At 50.5% G+C, this 26,149-nt stretch overlaps 1 protein-coding gene and 1 long non-coding RNA gene across 2 annotated transcripts in view; both read left to right on the top strand.

The window, feature by feature from the left end:
• The first annotated feature begins 266 nt into the window (after positions 1-266).
• On the top strand, positions 267-7,948 carry LOC144298484 (uncharacterized). The gene is made up of 4 exons (XR_013365423.1): positions 267-406; positions 4,581-4,687; positions 6,560-6,697; positions 7,692-7,948. It is a non-coding gene; the product is annotated as an uncharacterized LOC144298484 (long non-coding RNA).
• A 2,508-nt stretch (positions 7,949-10,456) lies between these two features.
• PREX1 (phosphatidylinositol-3,4,5-trisphosphate dependent Rac exchange factor 1) overlaps positions 10,457-26,149 on the top strand; it is a 178,523-nt gene continuing 162,830 nt past the window's right edge. Inside the window, exon 1 of the mRNA XM_077873497.1 lies at positions 10,457-10,669. Within this exon, the coding sequence (XP_077729623.1) occupies positions 10,457-10,669 (213 nt within the window). The remainder of the gene's footprint in view (positions 10,670-26,149) is intronic.

Here is a 26,149-nt window from a genome sequence, read left to right as displayed (position 1 = left end):
CTCCCCTCCATGCAGGCACTCAGACCCAGGCTGAGGGTCGCCCTGCCACCTTCAACCTATGGCTTCCAAGGTCACTCTGGGGTTGTCATCCCAATCAGTTTAAGGGAAATAAACAGGGAAGGGAGGACACGGAGAGATTTCTTCACCAGGGTGGAGGCGATGCACACTTGATCTGCAGGCATCCCTGGGCCAAAGCTCCCTTCTGTGGCTCCACCCACCTGCAGGGGGCACTGGGAAATGTAGTCCTCCAGTGTGTCCTGGACCAGGAGGAAACCGGCAAAGCAGTCTGTACCCGGGTGATGTGCTCACACAGTGAATACTAAGCAGCAGTTGGAATTGGTGAGTTATATTTACAAACGGCAACAGGGAGGGAGCCATCTCCAAAACATGATGTGGAGTGAAAAAGGTAAGATAGCATCGGAAGCACAGCTTTAAGCCATTTATGTAGAAATTTAAAAATAATCATAAAATGACACTTTATCTTGATCTCTTTATATCTTTTTCACTATGTCTATTTGGATACACATGTATCCAAACAGACATATGGCAGATGGATAGAAGGAACATACTTCAAATATATCCAAGTGGGTGTCCGTGGGGGAGAGGGACATAGGAGGGGGGGTGAAGGCAAAAGTAAGGGAAAATAAAACAGAATAGAGGCCACACTCACATGCTGCTGATGGTTCCATGGCCTGAGGAGCATGATTAACTACTTTTTGCATCTGAGGTCCAAATTAAGAGGAGGTGGGGGAAAGCGATATATTAAAGAATGAATGTAATATGCTTCCACTGTAGAAAATTTGAGAAATCTAAGTGTATAGAAAAAAACAAATACCCACAATTCCACTGCCCAGATGTATCTACTCTTGTCATTTTTATATATTTCCTTCCTGTCTTCTTTGTACGATTATGTAATATATATTGACAATGCTGACATCACAGTCTGCACGTAATTTATATTCTGCTCTTTTTCTACCCATTTATCCATGTGCTGTGAGCATTTTCTTATTCCATTGAACACTCTTTGGTAGCAGATTTTTTTTTTTTTAAGGGACATAGGAGTCCATCATGGGCTTGAACTCACGACCCTGAGATCAAGACCTGAGCTGAGATCAAGAGTTGGATGCTTAACCTCTGATTGAGCCACCTGGCACTCCTGATAGCAGATTTTTAGATGGCTAACTAATTTCCTAATTGTGAAAACAGCCTAATGCAATTAGAATTTTGGTCTGTTCCAATATGGTGCTAAGTATCACTGCAGTGAACATCTTTGTGCATCAAAGTTTGTCTTAGTGTGTGATTGTTTCATCCTTTAGAGTCCTTGAATGAGAATAACTTGGTCAAAGTGTATGGATGTAGGTGTGTATATTTATTTTTAAGGCTTCCTTTTTTCTTTTCTTTTCTTTTATTTATTTATTCATGAGAGACACAGAGAAAGAGGCAGAGACACAGGCAGAGGGAGGAGAAGCAGGATCCATGCAAGGATGCCCTGAGCCAAAGGTAGAGGCTCAACCACTGAGCCACCCAGGCATCCGTATTTTTAAGGCTTTCAATACATTTTTAAGCTGGGAAGTAGAGAACACATAGAGAAAAGGGCATAAGACATAAAAATGACTCATAATACATTATTATAAAGTGAATCTTTGTGAAATCATCCATTCACTTAACTACTGAAAAACAATACTGAGGACTGCAAGAATCTATCTTACATCAATTGAATGCAAGTCAAACACTGGGGATAAGAAATCTAATGCGGCCAGCCCCCTGAAGCCCCTGTGCGGCTCATGGGGATCCCAGACCCCTCCTCCCCAACCCTGGGAGGAAACCAGTGCCCTGACTTGCATGGTAAGCGCTGTGCTCTTTTCTTTACAGCTTTCTCCTCCAAGTGTGGGCCTCTGAGAGCTGGTTTAACATCGGCTTAACATTGTTTGCTTTTGAGAACCAGATAAATGGAGTCGTACTTCATGTGCTCTTTTCTATCCGGCTTTGTTGGCTCAACATGATGTTTCAAAAATTCATGCATTTTGTTGCGTGGAGCTATATGTAATTCTTTCTCTGTCATCACCTCTCTTTAGTTTTCTCTGAATTGGTGAAAGGTTTTTTTTTTTTTTTTTCTTCCTTTTTTTTGCTTTGGTTTCATGTTTCTGAGTATCTTAAATTGGGCAGTAGATGAAGAAATCCCTTTCATTTGTGCAGGGCTCTTCATGTTTTCAAGCATTTTGGGGTCCGTAAAGTCTCATGGCGTCCTTGCATTCCCTTGGAGAGCCCACAGAGCAGGATTCTTAACGTCCCCACTTAAGAGATGGGGAAACTGAGGTTTGGAGCCATGAAGGAAATGACTGAACTGAGACAGGAAACGAGGTCATGGGAGATTCCATCATGTGTCTGGTCTTCTTAAGGAAGCCAGGGACACTGGACTCTCTCCAGTTCTGCTCTGGTGTCCACTTGCTGGCTGCCCTCGCTCTGAACGTCAATGTGGCCCGGTCTTCCATCCTTGTCTCTTCTCTCCCACCGCATGCCCTCCCTGGATGATCTTGCCCAATCCCGTGGCTTTAATTATCATTATGTCCTGACCATGTCTGCATTCTTATCTCCAGGCTGGCCTCCCCCTGAACCCTGGGCTTGTGAATCTGACTGCCCACTCAACACTTGGCTACTGGCTTTGGTATTTAACACTGCCAAAGCCAACTTCTCCACCTTCTCCCCCAAACCTGCTCCTCCCACAGTCTTCCCCATGCTGGTCAATTCCAACCCCATCCAAGGCCAAAAACCTTGGAGTCGTGTTTAACTCTGTCACTCCCAGCACTTCAACAAATCCTGCAGGATATAACCAGAACAGACCAATTATCCCTCTCTCTCCTAGTTTCAACCTGGTGCAAACCATCCACGTCTCCTGCTTGGACTGGTGCAGTATCCTCCTCACAGGTCTCACTGCTTCTGATCTTCCCCCCTTGCTGTCTCCTCCCATAGAGCAATCAGGGGGATCCTGTTAGATCCTATGTCTCCTCTGCTCAGAACCTGCCATGGAGAAAAAGCCAGCATTCTCACAACCTTACCTACACAGCTCATCCATCCAGCCTCCCAGTCTAGCCTTAGCCCATCTCCTATAGCTAGCTACATTGCCTGCCCCTTGCTTTCTCCACTCCTGGCTCTTCCTGTCTCCAAGTCCTGGCACCTGCTGTCTCCTCTGCTTGGAACACATATGGGACCTACTCCCTTACCTCTTTCACTCCTTTGCTAAAATGTCACCTCCTTTCTCTCACCTTCTGGGGCTGTGCTGGCCCAGCACTCCCTGCTGTGTCCCCTCTCTCTGTTTCCCCATAGCCTTTACACCTGGCAGACATTGTGGTTGACTTCTTGGGGTCCTTATTCCTCGCCTCTCCTGCCACTAGGCTGTCAGTTCCAGGAGGGCAAGGACCCTTGCCTGCTTCATTCACTGTTCTCACTGCCTGGGAACAGTGCCAGGCGTCACAGTGAGGTTTCTCTCAACCTGGAAACCAAAGAGAGTACTGGAGGTATTCATTCGTGCATTCAATTAATATTTAGGTGTCCTTGGTGCCATTCTGTGTCAATGGAAATGAGATTCTCACAGTCCTGAGGGAATCACCTGAGAGATGGCTTGTTGAGGATTTAGGGTCAGACACACCTGAAAGGCCAAGCTCTGGCCAATCGGATGGAAGTGCCAGTGATGTGTGAAACTTCCAGTTTACGGTCTTAAAAGGACCAAGCATTCCCTTCACCGTCCCTCTTTCTCTTTCTGCTGGTTGAGATGTGGTGCCAGAAAAACCATCGTGGAGCACTCAGTGAACACCTCATGTCAGGGATAGTGGAGTCCCAAGTTGGAAGGAGCCATGAGGTCTCCATACCGGCTTTGGGTTCTTTATGCCTGGATTATCATATGAGAGAGAAATAAGCTCTATTTAGAAAAATTTATTACTATTAGGGTCTCATCACAGTGGCTGTCTCCATCTCAACCAATACAGTGACCTTGATTGGGTTTCTTTCTGAGCCTCGAGTTTCTCATCGATAAAATGGGATGATAATGTAGTAATAATTATGAAGCGCACTTGTGAGAATTTGCTGCCAAATCTGACTAGTGCCTGGGACACGGTGTGAAATGGTAACAGTTGGCATTGGAACTTCCCTCCTTTCAGCAAGACTCCAGGAATGGAATTTGCCCAGGAAATTTGGAAGGCAGGCTGCAGCATAAATGGCATTTGGAGAGGGTGTGGCTGTTTGTGTTTCTGCTGGCTAAAGCGGAAACCGTCAGCTTTCCATAAAAGTTGCCACTGGGATTGCCAGGTGTCTGGATTCGGACTGGGCAGCCCTATTTTTGAGCTTTCAGGCCAGGAAATAAACTGAAAAAGGAAAAAAAAAAAACCCCAGACATATAAATGTGTGTCCAGTATGTCTGTTGAAACCATCTGGCATCCCTGGCTACAGAATTTCAAGATACACCAACCAGGTCAATCTCGGGTCTTGACGAAGTTGTATAATTTACCTTTTATGCACTGACTTTTTTTCTGAAAAATTTAAAAAAGATTTTATTTTTAAAATTATTTTATAATTTTTAAAAATAGGGTCCACGCTGGGCATGGAGCCCAATGGGGGGCTTGAAAGCATGACCCTGAAATCAAGACCTGAGCTGAAATCAAGAGTTGGGAGCTTAACTCACTGAGCTACCCAGGTACCCTAAATATTTTATTTTTAACTGAGACACCCAGTATGGGGCTTGAAATCACAAGCCAAAGATCAAGAGTTGCATGATCTACTGACTAGGCCAGTCAGACATCCCCTGAACCTTTTTTTCCCTTAAATTTTACCCCTACTCCAGCCTTCGTGTTAGAATCCTTAGGTCTTTGCTGTACTTGGAAAACACTGTGGTAGAGAGCAGGACCCTGCTGGGGCATCTGCATTTTAAGAGAGAACTGGAAAGAGCACAACACGTACTTCAAAGATAGGGTGATCATAATCATCCAAAGCGGGACGTTACTAATAATTATTTTGGGACAACAGGCACAAGATGGGATTGTCCCATGGAAACTGGGTGTTTGGTCTTCCTTCCTTTTTTTTTTTTTTTTTTTTTAAGATTTTATTTATTTATTCATGAGAGAGAAAGGCAGAGACACAGGCAGAGAGAGGAGAAGCAGGCTTCATGCAGGGAGCCCGATGCAGGACTCGATCCCAGGACTCCAGGATCATGCCCTGAGCCAAAGGCAGACGCTCAACCACTGAGCCACCCAGGCGTCCCCCCCCCCCCCATTTATTTATTTATTTATTTTAGAAGGCGAGAACAAACATGCATGAATGGGGTGAGGGGCACAGGGAGAGAAACCTAAGCACCATGCTCGATCCCATGACCCTGAGATCAGGACCTGACAGAAATCAAGAGTCACTCAACCGACTGAGCCACCCAGGCAGCCCTGGTCTTCCTTTCAGTAGAGGAATCAGTTCATCTAAGTGGAGGGCATATCAGGATTCCTTTTGTTGCAAATAAAGGAAGCATGACTCATGTGGCTTAAATAAGGACATTTTATCATCTTTTAATATAATAAGTCCAGAAGGAAAGCAGATCGATAGTTGGTTAATTCCGGGGCTCCATGACATCAAAGATCCAGATTCTTTCCCTCTGCTATTTTGTCATCTTCAATTGGTTAGCAGTGACCATCCTCATGCTGTCAAGAAGGCTGCCACACCACCAAACATCGCGGCCTCACCCAGTTCTAATAGCTAACACTGAATTGAGTGTTGGGCAGCAGCATTCTAAGCACTTTGGATCTATGAAGTATTTTAATCCATATAACCCTTTGAGGTAGGAACTCTTATTGATCCTATTTTTACAAATAGACACATCAAAGCCCAGAGAGACTAAGTAACTGGCACAAAGCTACACAGTTAGGAAGTTGGTGGGGCCGGGATTTGAACCCAGGCAGCTGGTCCCTAGGGCCACAACAATGTCCAAAGGCTGGGAAAATTGAAAGCATGTCTATCAGTGGCAGAGCTGGGACTCAAACCAAGGGTTCTAAGCATTTCCTTCTTGGTTTCCTCCAGGCTATGTTTCCAATGCTTCCTGGCAGGAATATGATTTGGCAAAGCCCTGGAGCCCTGACTTAATCTGATATCCATTATGTTCAAATCAGACCTTGATCCAGAATCCTCTGGAGAGATCTGCTTCTAACAGCAAGGCTTCCTTTGGGGGAAGTTTTGACTTGGACAGTCAAGGGTGGCTCACCTAGGACTAGATGGGAGGAAATATTTTGGTCTGAAGAAGTGAACCCTGGCCGGCATGTCCCGCATTGCGTTCGGTGTCCAGCTGTTCTGGCCAATGCTAAGGGTGGAGATGCCTCTCTTCCTCTCAGAAAGCTGCTCTTGGTGCTCAGAATGGGGAAAAGACTTTCTGGGCAGCTGGCCTGACTTACTGAGAACTCATTTGCATTTGGGAAATATTGCAGTCCTGGGCAGTCCTTAATTCATTTCTCATCGGTTTGTTCAACTTGGGATGGACAGAAACCACCCCTTGTTTTTGCTTGCTTAATCGTTATTTTTTTCTTTTGAGCAGAGCTTGAGAAGGCAGCCTCCAAATCCTGAGCCTGCAGAATCTGAGAGGCTCGTCAGGGAATAAGGAACTGTCTGATGTTTCCAGGCAGCACTAACTTCTTCTCTGTACCTGTGATACATATGCAGCAGAAACGAAATGGTATTTCCCACTATTGGCGAAGTACATGGCAATAGAAACTCTGAAATTGTTAGAAGAGAATTTCCCTATCATTATCATTGCTCCCCCTCCTCCTCCACTCTCAACTGAAAGATTTTTTTTTTTTTCTCTCTCGCTCTGTTCTTTTGGTGAATGTTTCCCAGCTATAGCCTATTTTAGGCTCTACCCTGGAGACATACTGGTTCTAACGGCTCCCCACTGGAGATCCTGGAGGGTGTGGGTGGAGGTGATGGCGAAGAAGGTAGGGAGAGGTCAAGGCCAAAACAGGGCTGGGAAAATAAATCTCTCCCGGGTTGTGGTTGCTTGGTCATGTTTGGTTCAGTGAATCGCTCTGTGCCAGCATTAGCTGGACGGCAGCCAGGCACTGGACCAAGGGAGTCCCCATTGATCACACCAGTGCGGAGCTCCCTGGCTGAGTCATAAGACCTGGGGTAGGCAGTGACCTGAGGCAGAGGCCTGGAGGTGACACTGACCCACTCTGGAGAAGCTGAAAAGATCTCATTTGTTTATTGATTGATTATTAACTTGATTATTTTCCTTCTCCTCCTGGTCTGGACTAGAAGCATCACGAGGGCAGGCACCTAAGTTGCCGTGTGACTGCTGTATCCCAGTCTGGGCCGTAGTAGGCCTTCCACAAACACTCGTTGAATGAACGACAAGACTTGTTGTCTTGCTAGGTTTCATTCATTATTGTCTGCCCCACCCCTGCTAGAATGATGTCGGCTCCTTGAGGGCCTCAACATCTTCGGTCTTTTTCAGTTCTTTAGTCCTAGCACCTCCCAACACCCAGCACAGAGCAGGTGCTTGTGGCAGACGCTTCTGTCTTGAAGAGGACCCCACGTTGTTCAGGCAGCCACGTCCCAGGAGACGAAGCAGGGTTATTGTAAACTGATAGTGACATTTATGCTCTTGGTCCAGGGGTAAGCCTGGCCTGTGAAAGTCTAAGAGAAAGCCTGCCTTGGACTTGTGTTGGCAGGTGATGCTGCTGTTGTAATAGCCGTCTTGGGACTCTGAGGCCCCAAAGCTGGGGTGGCAAGTCACCATGATGAGGATAGCAGGGGTGAAGTACCTTGGTCCTTGATGACATCGTGAACCTCAGTCAGCCAGATGAACCAATATCCTTTGGACTTCTTGTTAAATAAATGATATCCTTACATTCGAACCCACCAGTAGCCCATTTTTCTTCTCCTTGTAGCCAAATGAATCTGTGTGGATTCCGCACACAATGCAAATAAAAGCCTTCACTTCCAGAATGCTTACTATCTGCTCCAAGCGCTTTCTTTCTTTTTTTTTCCCCAAGCGCTTTCCATGTATTAACCACCTTATGACGTAGGTACGGCTATTGTCCACAGTTCACAGAAGAGGGAAAGGAGGTGCAGAGAGCTTAAGTAATTTATTAAAAGTTGTATCATATTTAAGTGGGGATGAAACCTCCCAGAGGAATCAGATAGAATATAGAAGAGCTGGAGATGGGCCAGGGGTGGGCTCCACCCACAAGTGAAGACAGTCCTTTTGGCAGCGTGGACCAATTCTTGGATGAGGCATGGGATCTGTGCATGTGCGCCTGAGACAGACATCTGAAGCTGAAGCCCATCGTCACAGCTGGGAGGGGACTAACATTTGTTGAGCATCTACCATGTGCCAGCCATCGGTGTCAGGAGCTTTTTATCAGCGCTTCTCAACTGGTGGTGCTTCTGTCTCTCAGGGGACATTTGGCATGGTGACATTGTTGGTTGTCACAACTGGGGCGGGGGAGAGTGCTACTGGCATCTGGTGGGTGCAGCATACCCGTGAAATGGCTGTAATGCACGGGATGGCCTTCCACAACTAAGACTTCTCTGGCTCTAAATGTCTATAGCCCTGTGGTTGAGAAACCCTGCTTTACGTACATTTTTTTTCTTTTAATCTCTCACAAAGACTCCCATTTTACAGATGAGGGAACTGAGGCTCAGAGAGGTGAGGTGTTATAGCCAAGGTCATCCAGCCAGTTAGATTTGGAGCTGGGGTATGAACCCAAACCAGTTTCATACGACAGCCATCATGTTCCCACTATGTTCTCTTCTTGTTAGACAGTTAAAGAGGAGACATCTGAGGCTCAGAGAGGTGCTGTGACTACTCTAAGGTCACACAGCAGAGCTACTCAGAGACCTGTGTATCTTTTGGACATAACTGACTCTACTACCTACACCTGGCAGACTCACCTACCTCACACCTTTACCACCTGCCCAGAAAAACTGCACTCACTCAAGGCCCAGATCAGGTGCCACCTTGTCCCACTGTCCCAAACACATTTCCTAGAGGGCTGAAGCCACTCCCCTCTCTCCCTGTGTCCTGAGGCACTTGCAGTATTTACGGAGACCAGGATAAGAATGGTTTTGGGTGTTTGGAACAGAAGATAAATAAGCAATCGTGTTCCTGCCTAAAGGATGATTACAGTCTAGAGGGGCATATTATGTGAATCAGCTAATCCACTGCAGCGACAGTACAGCCCCTGGTGGGTGAACAGGGCAAGGTTGGGGATTTTGTGAGCAGACTGGAAAATGGGATCAGGCCAAGAGGGGCAGTTCACACATGAATAATAATAATAAAGGACAAACACGGAGAATTTTCTAGGTACTGGGCGCTCTTCCAACACACAACCCTGTGCAGGACCCTATGAGCTAGGCAGCAATACTATTCCCATTGTGTTGATGAGAACACCAAGGCTCTTGAGGCAAGGACACAAGCCCAAGGTCACCCACTAGCAAGTGAGGGAGATGGGATTCGCACCTGAGCCGCTTGCTCTGGGCCCCAGAGCTCAGCACCTCTGCACACCTTCCTGGGAGGCAGGTGGGGGCATTTGTCCAGCGGTTCCGCTGCCGATCAAGGTCACACGGAGCAGCCCGGACTAGCGGCCGGTTTCCCAAGGCCTTATCCCGGGGTGGGGGTGGGGGTGGGGGAGCAGCTGCTATTCGATAAGGAACTCGAGAGCAGATAATAGTTTCCTCCGGGAAAGGTGGAAGAGGCAGGGTCGTCTCCTGGGGGCAAAGAAGTTCCGAAAGAAGGGAAGGAAGGGGCGAGCGAGGGAAGGACAGAGAGACGCGCGCCTCCCTTCCCAAGGTCGTGGCCCAGGGTCTGGCCGGGGCGGCGGCGGCGGGACCTGCGAGCGCGGGCGGCGCGGGGTGGGCGCGCGGGGGGCGGGGGCGGCGCAGCCCGCGGCGGGGAGGGGGCCAGGCGTCGGGGCGCGGGGTGGGCGCGCGGGCGGCGGCGTGCGCGGCGCCTCGGGGTCCCGGGCGTGCGCGGCGGCCCCGCCGGAGGGCTCCATCCCGGGCGCCCCCTCCCGGGCTGCGGCCGCTCCGAGCTTCCGACGTAGCCGCCGAGCGCCGCGCGCGGCTCAGGGGGCCCGGGGAGCGCGCGGAGCGCCTGTGCGGCCGGAGCGCGGCGTGGCACTTGGCAGACGCTCCCTGGGCGGCGGGGGCGGCGGCGGCGGCGGCGGCGGCGGCGGCGGGGCCCGCCGTCTGGGAGCCCCGAGGGCCGCCCCTCCCGCCCCCTCCCGCCCTGGGCCGGCCTCCGCGCGCTGCCTCCGCCCCCGGCGCGGGCCGCCCGCTCCCAGTGCCTCCCGCCCGCCGCGCCAGGCGCCGGGCCCGCCGCTGAGCCCGGCCCGCCGGCGCGCCCCGTCCGGGATGGGGCTCCGGGACGCCTGAGCCGCCGCTCGGCGCGACCTTCGCGCGGGGAAGGAGCGGGCGGCGCGGCCGCGCCAGGATGGAGGCCCCCGGCGGCGGCGACCCCGGCGGCCACGGCGCTGCGGACGCCGCCCCTGCCGACCCCCGGGGCCCCGGCGCCGCTGCGCCCGGCTCCGGCCCCTGCGCGGCCGCCCGGGACTCGGAGCGCCAGCTGCGCCTCCGCCTGTGCGTCCTCAACGAGATCCTGGGCACCGAGCGGGACTACGTGGGCACCTTGCGCTTCCTGCAGTCGGTGAGTGTCGGCGGGGCCAGCACTGCCTGCGGCGCGGTCTCGGCGGGGCGCGGGGCGCGGGGGGTCGCGGGGGGCCGCGGGGGTCCCGGGGGTCCCGGGGGTCCCGGGGGGCGCGACCCCGCTGCCGCGCGCCGGGCCGTCGCCTCCCGCCCGCCGCGCCGAGGGGTCTCCCGCACTCCCGCGCCCCGCCGCGCGCTGCCCTTTTGTCTTTTTCTCCCCCCTCCCCGCCTTTCGAATAGTTTTAAAATTAGTTGCCTCCTTGAGGCCGGGGCTCCGGGACCCAGGCGGCGGCAGCTCGGGCTCCCCGGGGTCTCCTCGGCACCTGGGCGCCGCCGGCTGCTCCTCCCGGCCGGCCCGCGGGCACCCGGAGCGCCCCCCCCAGGCCAGACTCGACCCCCCGGGGCCCGGAGCGCCCGGACCTCCAGCGAACCCCGGGGAGGGCCCGCGTCCCTTCCCCGGGACGCCGTGTTTCGGGGCAGCTCGGGGAGAGCGGGTTTCGAACTCACGACTTGGCGGCCCAGGTTCCACCCCCAGCCCTGAGCGCCAAGACCAAGGCGTCACCCTGCGAAGTCACAGTCGAGCGCTGTCCGTGCGGGCGCCTCCAGCCCTCCAAGCGCCCATGAACACCCATGAATGGGGTAAACACGGGTATTTACCCCATTTTTTTTAGATGAGAGAGTTTAGCGCCAGGGAGATTGAGTAACTGGCCCGGAATCACGCAGCTGGTGAATTGGGGATACCGGCTCTTCGAACCAGGGCAGCCCCTGCCGGTGCTCTAAACTCCTGTGCCGTGCGTGTGTGTTTTCTTTCTTTTTTTTTTCTTCTTCTTTTCCTTTTTAAAAATTCTCCCTGTGAGAGGGAGGAAGGGGCCACTTCCCCACTCTCCTAGGAAGTGAGAAAAGTGGCCAGGGGCGGAGGGGGTGGGCCTGCAGCCAAGCCTCGCTGGAAGTTAGGAGACTCTGAGGGCTTTAATCTCCGTGCCTCCTGCTGGGACCTCATTTACTCCCTTCTCGGCTCTAGGAAGTCTTTTAATCCGGTTCAGGAAGAGCTGGTGGGGGCGGTGGTGGTTCCTTTGGAGACCCCAGAGCCAGGCTCTGCAGCTCCCAGTTCCTGGGAGACAGAGGGAACCGCTGGCATCCTCTGGGGTCCCCATTGGCTTAGAGGTACAGAGGAGGCTGTGCGAGGTCCTGCTTGCATCTCAGAGAGGAGAGAGCCCTTCTCTCTGAAAAGAGGTGTGTGTGTGTGTGTGTGTGTGTGTGGGAGGCTGGGGAGTTGCGTGGGGGCATTGAAAACCATTTGGCTAAAGGACCCTTCTAGAAAGGTCTGTGAGAATAAGGCAGGGTTGGCATTTCTTTCCCATCTCTGCCGCGCTCATAGTTAAAAAAACAAAAGACAACAACTACAAAAAAAAAAAAAAAAAAAAACAAAAAACCCCGAAAAGAAAAGGAATCTGTTCAGTTTGAAGCTGGCAGTTTCAGATACAAAGATGTAGACAGCTCTGATATCTCTGAGCAATGTCAAATTCTAGGGAACTCCTTACTTCTCCTTCTGAACCACTCCCTGTTCCTCAGAAGACAAACCAATTTTTATATTAATGGGTAAGAAAATACACCTCTCCTCCCATGCCCACACCTAATGTGGTGCGTTTCAGAACAGAGACAGATTGTGGTGGAGTTAACTGTGGTTTTAAATTGTCCACTCGAAGAGTCGAAGGTTGCTGGAATAATGGAAATTGATTGGAATCAACCATTCTTATTATTAAAGAAGCGGGGGAGAAAAGAAGATTCCCCTACTTCCATATTATTGAGTTTATCACTTTTTGTTGTGATTGACCCGTCAGGTCCGAGATGAGCTGGTTCTTGGACCAGTCACACTACTTGCCCTGGCCTCAGTTTCTCCTCCTGTAAACCAAGAGGAGGAGAATCCAGGCTTCTTTTCTGCCTTGTCCTTCTGGGTGTCCCCAAGCTGGTGCCAGAAACAGACTGATTGTGTAACCTGACCAGCCATACCTTGTTTGTGAGCCACAGGAGGCCTTTCTTGTTTTGCTCCATCAGAAATGCCCCCTAAACAACCCAAGGCCTTTTAGTTTTGAAAACCCAGGGCTTAGCTTCAGGAACTGCTAATTACCAAGGCTTTCCACGCAGCGAGGCTGGCAGCCTGCAGGTTGTTCTATCTTCCCACTCTCTCCTCCGAGCCTTTATACTTGGTAAGGGAAGAATGCTCCGTAATCCCTCCCAGCTTTTAATTCCATGGGGCAGAGGCGGGTCTGCAAGGGCTGCCCTGGCCTTCCTGTGTCACTAGTTTTAGGGTCCTGCTATCAGTAGAAATGACTGAGAAATGTGGGAGGTGCAGAAAGGCCAGCTCTAGGTTCCTGCCCTCAAGGAGGGGACAGTCTAGTTGATGGTGGCAGAGTGGATGTTTACAGACATTCAAGTAGGAGGCTGGGCTCTGGAGCTAGACTCCTTGGGTTGAGTCTTTCGGCTGTATGACCTTAGGCAAGTGGCTTAATCTTTCTGAGCCTCACTTTCCTCATCTGTAAAATAGGAGATGATTATAGATCTTGTCTTGCACGGTTTTTAAGAGGATAAGTTAGTTATGTGTATATAAAGCACTTAGAACAGTGCCTGGCAGGTAGTATGGCGTATAAATTTGAGTTATCATCATTAATTATTCTGTTATATGATGATGAAATAATACAGGTGATTAGGGCTATAGGAGTCTAGCTTTTAGTGAGCAGGAGTAGTCAGGGAGGGCTGCCTGGAGGAAGTGAGGTCTGAGTCAGCACTGAAAGGAGGACAAGGACCCTGAGTAAATTTCCTTTTGACTGTCTAAAACTCCGGAACCAGTGGTTTGTTATTTTGTTGTTGTTCCGGTTCTGGGGCTCTGTGGTTCCTTCAGAATCTCCCCATCTTTCCCCTCTGCCGCCTTCAGGAACTGGTTTCATCCCTCCTCATCTCCAAGGGGGGGACTGATGCTGTGTTTTATGTGTGTTTATGTAAGAGTCACAGGAAGGCAAGGACAGCCCTCTTGCAGAGATACTGGATCTTTCGCGGGGGATACCACAGAGAATGTGGGAGAAAGTGCCCTGGGTTTTGACTCAGAACCTTGGATTTCAACACTGAGAAGCCCTGGCTGTGTTGGGTGCTCCGGTGTGCTCTTGGGCAGTGTTCACAGTGATAAGAGCAGTTACAGTCGTTAGCGGGTCAGAGCTGACACTGATTCCTTACTCGCCGTTCTGGGCACTGGGCACTTCGCATGTATCAACTTATTTGATCTTTCCAGTATCCCTAGGAGGGGAGTGTTGTCACCCCGCTGACAGATGAGGAAATTGTGGTGGAGGTAGTTTAAGCGGACTGCCCTGGCTCACGCAGACAGCAGTGCCAGGATCTGGCCCCAGGCCGCCCGCCCCAGAGCTCATGTCCTCACCACCTCACAGACTGTCTCTGGCTCAGAAAGGGCTTGGACCATCGTTTATCAAGGTGGCAGAACTGAGATTCGAACCCAGGTCTGGGTGACCCTGATCCTCTTCCTGTGCTTCCTCTGGCTACTTATCCCCTCTGCGGCTCCTGTTCGGTCTTCTGCACAACAGGCAGGATTCTAGAAGGGATGGAAGTGGCAGGCTACCAGGGTCTTCCTCTGCGCTCAGTGTCTGTTCATGAAGTGAGAGTTCAGTGTGGAGCTCTGGTTGCCAGCCTGCTCAGTGCCTCAGTTGCACCGTCTGTAGAACGGGAACAGTATAGCACCTGTGTCGTAGGGGGTGTTGTGAGGCTCATTCAGGCTGTTAGAACTGTTCCAGGCACAGAGTTTGTGCTCACTATGCTATGGTGGCTTTTCCAGGGATGTGCAGCATTGGGGGTCAGAGGAGGTTGTCTGTTTGGGGTTCACGGTCTCCTCTCCCCCACCCCCCCACTTATAGAGGAGGCTAATTGAACCTTGGGCCCACCTCCCCCTTGGTTGGATTGATTTTGGATCCCTGCCTGCAAGTGGGGAGACCTCAGGGGCAGGTGCTAACGCATCCTATGATGGATGTGCCAGCCAGGCAGTGGTGAGAAGACAGGGGAGCCTGGGTGGATGATAGAGTGACCCCTGGATGAGGGTTGGTCAGCAGGCCCCCAAAGGGCTCCCCTTGGCCGGGGGCAGAGACCTCTGTCACTCCCAGGTACCCACAAGGTCTGCTCGATCGGCTGGACCAGGGTCCCTGAGGATCAGGGGGTGTCGGCAGAAAGCTCCCAGAATGCTTTCTGTGGTTCTGCTTTTTTGGGGTTAGGAGACCAGAGCTTCTCTTCTCATTGGAGCTCTGCTTGCCAAAACAAGAAACTGTGGTTTTGTGTTGTCACTGTTTTTTTTTTTTTTTTCCTTTTAAGAGTCTTTGCTCTTAGTCTCACTTCTAGAGAGAAATGCCAGAGGTTGGGGGGGGGGTGCATTTTAAATTCTGCAGTTTCTTTATTTCTTTCTTTCTTTTAGATTTTATTTATTCATGAGAGACAGAGAGAGAGAGAGAGAGAGAGAGAGAGAGGCAGAGACACAAACAGGCTCCAAGCAGGGAGCCCGATGTGGGACTCGATCCCAGGACTCCAGGATCACCCCCTGGGCCATAGGCAGGCGCTAAACCGCTGAGCCACCCAGGGATCCCCAATTCTGCAGTTTCTGAAACAGAATGACCTACCAAGTGACTTTGGGGATTTTTTCACGACAGTGTGTTGCAAAAGGTAGGATGCTGAGAAGTGTATATAATACAATTCTGCTTTGGAAAAATAAGCAGTGATCATAACATACACATGTCCATCATATGTATGACATTATAGCAGCTTATGGAAAAGGACACAAGAATGTATATCTTGTGGAGAAAGGCAAGCAGGAAGATAATAAAGGAAAAAATGTACTCAGAAACCTCACTTGTAATATTGTTTTCATGTAAAATTATACGTACGTATGTGAATATATGTTACAAAACTCTGACAGAAAGAACTGTATTTCAACATGATTATTAGCGTAATGTAACAGCAGTGTTAAATAATAATTTGCTAACACTTAGAAAGTACTAAATGTTTGCAAGCCCTGTGTAAAGCATTCTCGGTGTATCAGCTCAAAAGTGCTAGGTATCCTGCTTCCCATTTTACAAATGAAACCAAGGCACAGAGAGGCCAAGTCAGTTTTGCAAGGTCACACAGCCTAAAAGAGCTGGGATTGAAACCCAGATAGTATGGCTGCATAGCCCACAATCTTTACTGCTCTTCTGAACTGCCCAAGATGATGCTGTGCTCATGACCAGAGTTTACTGTCTTTGTGCGACCTCTGGCTGCCCACGTGGACAAGAATTAAGCCCAAAGGTTCAAATTATCAGAGCTTTAGGATTCTGGAGCGCCTGGGCCAGACCACTTTGTATTGGGCCAGACATTAGGAAGTCAGGGAAAATCTTTTGATGATAAAAACCTCAGTGTCAGCACGAGTTGGGGTGGGGGGCATCTTTTGTGCAGGAGACACAGAGCTATGCATAGGGAAATCCGAAAAGAAATTAGATTGCCTTTCTCAGTGTGCAGGTAGCTTGGGAGCACCTGCTGTTGAATCTAAACAGCATTCTAGGCCAGGAGAATGCAGCTGTCAACAGGGCAAATGTGGCCCTTGTCCTGCGGGGAAGGATGACCCAACTGAGGTGCAACATCCTATGCATTTGAATGAGCGTGTTCTTCACATGAGCATCCCGGACGCCCATTCACTATTATTGGGTGTTTTCCTTCGTAACCATTTATCTGTTGCTTAAAAAAGAGATGGATGGAGTTGGTGTCCCAGGCCTTTGGAGACTTCAGGGCATCCCTTTCTCAGAGGGTGTCCCTCTTTATCAAAGGCCCCTGATGAGAAGACCTGTCAAGCTTGGGCCACTCCCTCGGATCTAGAAACCCACATCCTCTTTGCTTCACAGAGCCCCCACCCCCAACCCCCCTACTCCTTGCTTTTGCAAGAGTTGTATCTGAAGCGAGTCATGCCTGGCTGTAGAAGAACTAAGCGTGTCCGATTTTTGTGATTTCTTTTTTTCCAACAGCCGCCAGCTCTCTGGCTAGAATCCCGGCAGGAGGCGGGTAATCAGGGTGGCCTGGTCCTCAAACCAGTGTGCCTTGTTCCCTGGGCACAGGGTGGGGCCAGAGCTGGTTCTTGCCCCAGAGTTCTGGGGACACAGGACTTGAGAGCAAGCTGGCGGGGAAGGGGGGTTCTGAGTCTCCTTGTTTTGCAGGTGAGACCCTAGAGGGACCCCCTGCAGAAGTTCTGGTCCCTAGAGGGACATAAGCTCTGGTCAAGGGTGGTGGCCCTGCGGCCAGTCAGGGTTCCATCCTCAGAGTTCTGGGAGAGGCACTCTCAGGGTTTGTGTGTTAGCCTGGCGCAAAGGTACCTCTCAAAGAGGTTCCACAGGGGACATTTCAGCCCTAGCTGCTGGGCTGGGGCTAATCCTTCCATATTTCAACCCATGGCACTCCTGAAGTATTGGGGTGGGATCACTCTCTGGTGTAGGGGGCTGTCCTGTGCATTGCGGGATGTTTAACAGTAGCCTTGGTCTCTACCCACTAGATACCTTAGCACCCCCTCCCTCAATTCTGATAGTCAAAAAATGTCTCCGCATGTCCCTCGGGATAGAATAACCCCTGGCTGCGAACCACTGGGCTAAACCTCCTTTGACCACTGGCTCTGCTTTCAGACCGTTTCAGGGCATGTATGTGCATGTGCAGAAACATAAGGAATCGCTGTGTGTATGTGCTTACCTGAGTGGCAGGATATGGTTGCGCTTCGTGCAGCAGGATGTCTCAGGTTCATGGTTGGGAGCACGGATTCTAGAATCCAAGCGGCCTGGGTTCGAATCCCAGCTCTGCCCCTGTGTGACCTTGGGTAAGCCCTTTTGCCTCCCAGAGCTCTGGTCTCCCCGTCTGCGGAATGGAGGTGATGGGGTCCCTGACCGGATTGCCACGAGGAGCAGGTGCAGTCGTCCATGGGAAGAGGCTGCCGAGCGGAGCGCTGAGCCAAGGTCAGGGCCACCCCAGTACCTGCCGCAGGCTCTCCTGTTATCTGAGAGGAAGCCCTGAGGAAGAAGGGAAGTCTTCCAGCCTCTTAGCCCTGTGTAGATTTTTAAGTTTATTTTTATTTTCTTGGCTCCATGAGGACCAGGAGGGGAATCTGCTTGCCCCTCTTTTGTCTTGTGGTCAGATACTCAATCTGTGTTTACCCGCCTGATTCCTTCCCCAGGGTGGAACTGACAGACGATCCCTTGTGTCTGGGCCAGCCGAGGCAAGGCTATTTCAGGCTGGCGGGCCGAGGGCCACCAAAGTCTGGTGGAAGCAGGTGGCCATGAGCCACCAGGATCTGGGGTCTTGTATTTTCCCCCTTGCAGGCGGGTAGTGGCTGGCTCCTGTAAGGAGCTGCTCGCTCCTTGCAGTAGCAAGGCCAGGGCCAGGCTGGGCTATGGGCAGTCGGCGCTTTCATTCATGGATTCACTTATTCATTCAACAAATGGACACTGGGCCGGGTCCTGGCGCATGGTCAGAACGAGATGGACAAGGTCCCTACCCTTGCGGAATCTTCAGACAATACAAAGAGAGATCACTTGAGAAGGTGGCAACAAGATGTAAGATAACTTCACTGAGGCCCTACTACGTGCTGAGCTAAGTGCTTTGTATGGATTATCTCTTTGAACCTTTGCAACAGTCCTTATGTCGATTTTGCAGATGGGGCAACTAAGGCCCAGTGATACTGAGTGACTTGTTTAAGTCTACTCAGCTGGGGAGTGCATGCACCAAGAAGGAAATAAAATGAGGATATGTTGGTGATGGGGATGGTGGCATCTACTTGAGATGGGTGGTCAAGGAAGGCCTGTTTGAAGAGGTGACATCTGAGCTGAGTCCTGGGGTTGAGAAGGAGCCAGCTGTAGAGAAAGTCGAGAGGAATGTGTTCCAGGTGGTGGGGGTAGCATGTGCAAAGGCCCTGAGGCAGGACCATGCTTGGCTTGTTTGAAGAATGGCAGGAGGCCAGGATAGCGGAGTTGGGGAGATGAAGTTGATGTGGTATGGGACGCATGCATGGTGAGCACTTTGGTTTTTTTTTTTTTTTTTTTAAGATTTTATTTATTCATGAGAGACACACAGAGAGAGGCAGAGACATAGGCAGAGGGAGAAGCACGTTCCTTGTAGGGAGCCTAATGTGGGACTCGATCCCAGGACCCCAGGATCATGCCCTGACCCAAAGACAGACACTCAACCACTGAGACACCCAGGTGCTTAGCGTTTTATGTTTTATTCTTAGTGGGGTGAGGAGCCCCTGGAGGGTTTTCAGCAGGGGTGTGGCATGGTCTAACTGATGATCTGAAAATCATGCTGCATGGAGCTCCTCCGAAGATCTCAGCAGCCACCTCCTGCCTCTGGCGTGGCCACTCATCCAGGAAGGAAGAAGGGAGAACCATACCTTCCTCTCCCCAGGCAGATCCCCGGACCTTCTGGGAAGGCTACCATGTGATCCAGGGCTATTTCCATCCCCTGTCTGGGCCTCAGCCTCCATGTGAGTGCTGTGTCTGAGCTGACCACACCCGAAGAGGAGTTTGGGTCCCTGTTTATGGCCAGGGTGTAAACAGGCTGTGCGGGTGGCCGCTGGTGAGAGGACTGTTGATATATGATAGGTCTCTGCTTCCTGTGAGAGGGGAAGGCACCCCCTGTTTTCTGTTGAGGAAACTAATTTACATGATTAAAAACTGTTTGGCAGTGCCATTGCCTCTACCGACTCCTAGCCACCTTGACAACACCTTCCTGCGTGATATCAGTTTTCATCTCTGACCCGTGGTTGGGGAGGAGAACATAGTTTTCAAATCCACTTCACAGGTGAGGAAGACTGAGGCACTGAGGGTGAAGTGGCTTGCCCCAGGACACATGACCGAGAAGTGGCCAGGACTGTTGCCTGCCCTGCCCTACCGGGCCTGCCCCAGTCTCCTCCCCGTACAGCCGGAGGGGCCCAGTGAGCGCCGCTGCTCCGAGCCCTCAGAGTAGGAGCGACATCCTCAGGACGCCCCGAAAGTCTGCACCATCTGTCCCGTGGTCTACTCTTCTGTTAGTCTCTCTTCTTCTTTCTCATAGAGTTTTTTTTTTTCCCCTTAATTGAGGTATGATTCATGCACCATAAACCTCACCCTTTCAAAGTGTGTGATTCAGTGGTTTTGAGTATAATTCGCAAAGTTTGTGCAATTATCGCCGCTACCTAATTCCAGGATCTCCTTTTGCTCCCACGGCCTCCCCACCAGCCCCACGTGCCCTTTCTCCTGCCTTGTGGTCTTCTCCCTGGTTCCATCTGCAGTGCTCTTCCCCGGTATCCTGGTATCCCCGTGGCTCACTGTGGCCTGTTCCCCAGGAAGTCCTTTGATGTCAAGCCTCACCTCACCGCTTCCTATCTCCTTCCCCTTCCCTGCAAGATTGTTCTCCAGCACCTGACACACTAGGTGGTTGGCTGACTTACTGTTTATTGTTTGTCTCACTCACCCCAGTGTCAGCTCCAAGAGGACAGAGCACTTCTGTCTGTCCCAATCATTTTGTCAGGCACCAAGAACAATGCCTGGCACATAGTAGGTGCTCATTAAATATTTGTTGAATGAAAAGATTTTCTCTTCCTCTGGATACATGTGTATGTTTTCTTCTATAAGAGGACATAATTGTCTAGGTTTATGTAACTGCTAACTACTTTTATGCAGACTTTTGGGGACCTGGGAATAAGACAGTCTGATGTTCCCTAACATGACCAAAGGTGGGTGTGGGCTGAGGGCCCCTGTCCACTGTGCCTGGGGATAAATCCCCACCTGTGTTTGCTTCAGGCAAGGGAGTGCATGAGTGGAAAGGGGATGAATGAGGCACAGTCTAGTTCCTGCTACTTTCTCAATGAGTGGCCTTGACTTTGGGGAGCGCGGACCCCAGGGTGGGGAGTGACTGCAGACTGGTGTCCTTGGCCTTCTGCCCTCACCACACCAGGAGGGCAGAGGGAGCTCTGTGTGGTCCCAGCCACCAGCTGACGGCTGGCCAGACTGCTGCTGGGTGGTTTTGGAGATTTATTTCCCCTTGATCACAAAGGTAATAAATACAGTGGCGGGGTATGTGTCAAAAGCACATTCCCTCGTGCCCATTCAGCTACAAGCGCTCTTTTATGGAGCCACGTATGGTAAAATATTTTGTGTGTATGTATACCTGGTGATATGTATTATGTATTTCTACATACGTGCAGAGGACCAGACACAAAACCCTGGTGTGCTGTATTTATGGGCACTTTCACACATTTTTTTTTAAAGTTAATTTCTGGGTAACTTTTTGTTTTGACAGACTCACCAAATCATTAGCTGTTGGCTACATTTGCTTTTAATTCTCCCCATTCTTTCCCCCTCTCACCTGTCTCCCCCTCTCCCGCATAGATGCCTATGTGTGCGTGCACACACGTACGTGATTGTAATTATTATGACTTTGATCCATTTGAGAATAATTGCAGACGTGATGCCCCTAAGTGATGCAGCATGTATCTCTTAAGAACACAGACATTCAGGGATCCCCGGGTGGCTCAGTGGTTTGGTGCCTTCCTTCGGCCCAGGGCATGATCCTGGAGAGCCGGGATCTAGTTCCGTGTCGGGCTTCCTGTGGGGAGCCTGCTTCTTCCTCTGCCTATGTCTCTGCCTCTCTGTCTCTCATGAATAAATAAATAAAATCTTAAAAAAAAAAAAAAAAAGAATACGGACTTTCGGGGCTCCTGGATGGCTCAGTGGGTTGAGCGCCTGCCTTCAGCTCAGGTCATGATCCTGGTGTCCTGGGATCGAGTCCCGCATTGGGCTTCCTGCATGGAGCCTGCTTCTCCCTCTGCTTGTGTTTCTGCCTCTATCTGTGTCTCTCATGAATAAATAAATAAAATCTTTAAAAAAAAGAACAAACACAGACAATCTCTTAATGTAACCACAATATAGTGAACAAAATCAGGGAAGTTAACATCAATAGTAACTTATACAATCTGTCATCTATATTCAGATTTCACCCATTTCCCCCAAAATGCCCTTTATACCTGGTCCCCCTCCCCTGCCATTCCCATTCCAGGGTTTAGTCCTACCTAGACCATGTCCCTTTGGTGACTTTGACCCCTTGTGTGGCCAAGTAGAAACTCTTTGCTAACATGGCGCTCTGCCAATGCTTGTCCTTGGCCACCACTTCCCAGCTCTGTGATCTTGGGTGGCTGACTTTTGGGCCTCAGTTTACTTAGCAGTAAAATGGGGACATTGCTGTTCCTACCTGATAGGCTTGTATCTTCCTACACATTTCATCGAGCACCTGTTGGGCATCTGGGCCTGCTGTGGATGCCGGGGGTACCGCCATCCAGGCAGGCAAAGCTGCGCTCCCCTGGCTGCTGAGGAGAAAGGATTCAGCAGGCATGGTGCTGGCTCCCAGGGACGCTTGCCGTGTGTTGGCCATCTTTGCTGCCCTCACACTCACATTGGGAAATAAGTACCCTTCCAGACAGTCAGTGTCACCTTTTGTTACATTTCCTCCTTATTCTTTGCATTTGTTTTAGCCTGGGAGCAACCCCACTGCACATACGGTGTCTTTCTTCTCTGGGCCCTTCTGGGGGATTCCTCCCAAGTTTGCACCAACACATCTTCATTACTGAGTCTTTGATGGCTTTGTAACGAAATGTGGGGACTTTGTAATGAAACATGGGCTCCCCGCTGCCTAGATTGGATCCTGGCTGCTTAGTGGCAGTGTCATCGAGGGCCATCTGCTTCACCCGTGCATGCCTCAGTGTCCTCTCTCCTGAAATAGTGCCACCTCCTTGGTCAGCGGGTGAATGAGACGAGGTAACATCTGTAAAGCTTGCATAACACTGCCCGGCACCTGGTAGGTAGGTGCTTCATGTGTATTAGCTAGACTCTAGTCATTCTACTGATATAACATGAAATATTACGTGAATGCAGTTATTATTATTTTATTTTTTAAAAAATATTTATTTATTTAGGAGAGAGAGCGAGCATGAGTAGGAGGGACAGAGAGAGAGGGAGAGAGAATACCAAGCAGACTCCATGGTGAGCGTGGAGCCTGACGCGGAGCTCGATTTCATGACCTTGAGATCACGACCTGAGCCAAAACCGAGAGTCAGACACTTAACTGACTGTGCCACTCAGGTGCTTCTATTATTATTATTACTTAAACATTCATCTTAGATTGAGAGCTTACATGGTTTCCAGTTTTTCAAAGTGGCAGACCATGTGCATCGTCTTTGTTCAAGCTGCCAGTTCTCTCATCCATTCAGTAACTGAGGGCTGAAGAAGCCTTGGTTCAAACCTTTTGGTTTTTGCTAACCCAAAGAAGTCACTGGCAGCTAGAGTTCTAGAATCAGACTGTAAGAGCTGGAAGAGACCAAGACATCATCTCACTCATTCGTCTCATTTTCCAGAAGGAGAAACTGAGTCCCAGAGCTTTTCTGAGCCTGACTTGGCCCAGGTTCACCAGGTGAGCTTGTGGCTGAGACGGAATTTGAATGCAGGTTTCCTGGCTCCTGTCCTATGATTCTTCTGCTTTTGTCCAACAGCTAAGACACCTTGGAGGATAGCGGAGGCTTAAGTTGTGTTCAGATGAGTCGAGGGCTCCTGCGTGCCCACAGGATTCCATGGGATCACTCTCAGACTCTGACCTTAGTGACCATAAGTGGGGTGTGTGTGTATGTGTGTGTGTGTATATTGGGGTGGGGAGGTCCTTGCTGTGGGCCCAGGTCCTGTGCTAGCTGTTGAGGACACAGATGTGATGAGAGCAGAGCTGCTTAATCTCATTCATGGTCCATGGGTCCATAGAACCTTGGGTTTGCAGCTGGAGATCCTCATGCCGCATCAGACCCGTAAGTCAATTTTGTTAGGCCTGGACAGTGTTTGAAAGATTTTTGTTAGATGCCAACATTGAAAAAAAATAAAGATATTTCATACAAGAATCTGTATTTCTGGCTTTTTAATCAGAAAAATCTATCCACACCAAGTTAATATTCCTATAGGGAGGGCTTGGCTGGAGCTGAATGGCAGCTGTTCCCTTCAGACAGGGAGTGTAATCTTCACTTTGCCACACTCCCTACTCTTCCCTGATGTCCCTGAAATTGAAACCAAATGGTGGTTGCCATTTATCTTTATGCTTGCCCTGCTGGTTTATTTTATTTATTTATTTATTAAAATATTTTATTTATTCATTCATGAGAGACACAGAGAGAGAAAGGCAGAGACACAGGCAGAGAGAGAAGCAGGCTCCATACAGGGAGCCTGATGTGGGACTTGATCCTGGGGACTCCAGGATCATGCCCTGGGCCAAAGGCAGGTGCTAAACCACTGAGCCACCCAGGGATCCTCATGCCCTTCTGGTTTAAAAAAATTTTTAAAAAAAATGTAGAGTTCAAAGGACAATGGAATATTTCTTCTAACCTTTGTTTCTATCAAACGGGAAACCGAAAGCTAAAGAAGGTCATGTGTTCTAAGAAAAGTAGGATGCTGCAGATTTCTCTTTGGAAGAAAGATGTGTTTAATAAGTAAACATGTGTCCGACTTGCAAAAATGTGCTCTTCTGAGGATGTCACTTGCGTTGCCATTATGAAGGACACCGTCCAGCTCTACCACCTTACTTGTCGGGTCCCTGTAGGCAGTTGGGCTTGAGATGAGTGTTCCAGTGTGTGGGTGTCCCTCTGGTCCTGTGAGGTGAGCAGACGGGGTGAAGGAGGTTCTCCTCTAGAAAAGGTGATTCCTTCACCCCGGTTTCCACCTCCTGGGGCCTGCCTGCCACCAGTCGCTCTTCCTTTTTGCAATGTCAGGTCTTGAACTGGAGATTCCCACATTCGTCTGCCCTACTTCCCGAATCTTGATCTGTGCTTATGCTCCTTTGGGAGGTCCTGGGGTGCAGACCCCAGAAAGGAAGCTCCTCTTGGACTGCAGGGCCTGGATACCACCCCTGTCAGGCTCTGCATGGGCAGCCCAGCAGTGCCCACTCCCCTGTCTCCATTCTCCTCCATCTCGGTTTTGAGAGAATAACAACAAGAACCAGAACTAGAACAATAAGAGTATTGCTGTTGCAGAGGAGAGCAGAACCTGATTGCCAGCAGTGCTTGGTGGCAAGTGACGGGAGGCCCAGCTCAAACTGCCTTAGCAAAAATGGGAATTGCTTGGCTGGTGTCTGGGGAGGATCCGTCCAGTGTTCTGGAGTGGGCTCTGACACATGCCCTGGGTCATGTGACTGTCCCTGACAGGGGTCACTGAGACTTGGGAGTGGCCAGGGGCCCACCTGTGCCACATGGCAGCGAGGGAGCATTAAGTCCAGGGAGGAAGACCCCAGGTACTGGTGCAGGGTCCATGTGTATGAGGTGGTGTGCTCAGTGGACGTGTCTCAAGCAGTATGGCTTCCCAGGAACCCAATAGGGAAGGTGGCCTATGTTGCCTATTTTATACACGAAACAGAGGTTAAAAAGGTTCAGCAGCCTGCCCAGAGTCACACAGCATCCTTTTCTCTTCCGGCAGACCCTGCTGGATACATTTTGTCTTCTGCAAGGCCACACAACCTGAGTTCAAATCCAGGCTCTGCCCCTTTTAGGTATTGTTACCCGAGGAAAATGACTTAACTTCTGTCTTGGGAGAAGAACATTCCAGGCACAGGGAGCAGCAAGTGCAAAGGCCCTGGGGCAGGAACATATTTCAGGAAAGAGGCCAGAGTAGCGAGAGCAGAGTGAGCCAGGTACAGAGTGATTTGGAGGGGAAGTCAAGGAGCAGCAGGGGGAGTGAGGAGGCCGTGGCCAGGTTGTGCAAGGCCTTGTGGGCCACTGTCAGGATTTTGTATTTCACTTTGAGTGACGTGGGGGCTCCTGGAAATTTTGGATGGAGGAGGGACAGAATCTGCCTTAGTTTTCTCAGTACCCCTTTGGCTGCCAGTGGAGAATGGACTTAAAGAGGGATAGGGTGGAGGCAGAGGGAGGAGGCTGCTGTGGTACCCCGGGTAGAGCAACATGGCAGCTGGGGCCTGGGCTGTTCTGTGGGTGGTTAGAAGTCAGTTGCCTCTTCTCTGTGCTCTTGTGTTATTTATTAGTTGTGTGACCTTAGGTCCTGGCTTTATCCCATTGAGCCGTGGTCTTCTCCTCTGTAAAATGGGGTTAATGGTGTTTCCTCTCTTATCAGGCTGTGGGGATGAATTATATGAGGTGATGAATGTAAAGTGCTTCCTGGAGTGCCCGGCACGTCATACGCGCTCAGTAAATATTTGTGGAATGAACCAGCGAGCGAAGGATGGGGAATTTGGGGCTGCTCCAGCTCTGCCCAAAGCGTCTACCCCTAAGGTCAGCCCCAGAGTGGGAAGCATCCTGTTCTCCCCCCAACTCTACTCTCCTCCTCCGCACACAAGGATATTTGAATGAACAGAATCCAGAATGTTCTGGCAACAGTCGCTCCTGCTTTCCTAGTGACAAAGGCATCTTTGTTAC

The sequence above is a fragment of the Canis aureus genome, chromosome 26 (genome assembly GCF_053574225.1).
Source record: "Canis aureus isolate CA01 chromosome 26, VMU_Caureus_v.1.0, whole genome shotgun sequence".
Taxonomy (NCBI): Eukaryota; Metazoa; Chordata; class Mammalia; order Carnivora; family Canidae; genus Canis; species Canis aureus.
The sequence above is the reverse complement of the archived record's forward strand: the minus strand, read 5'-3'. Positions and strand labels throughout refer to the sequence as shown.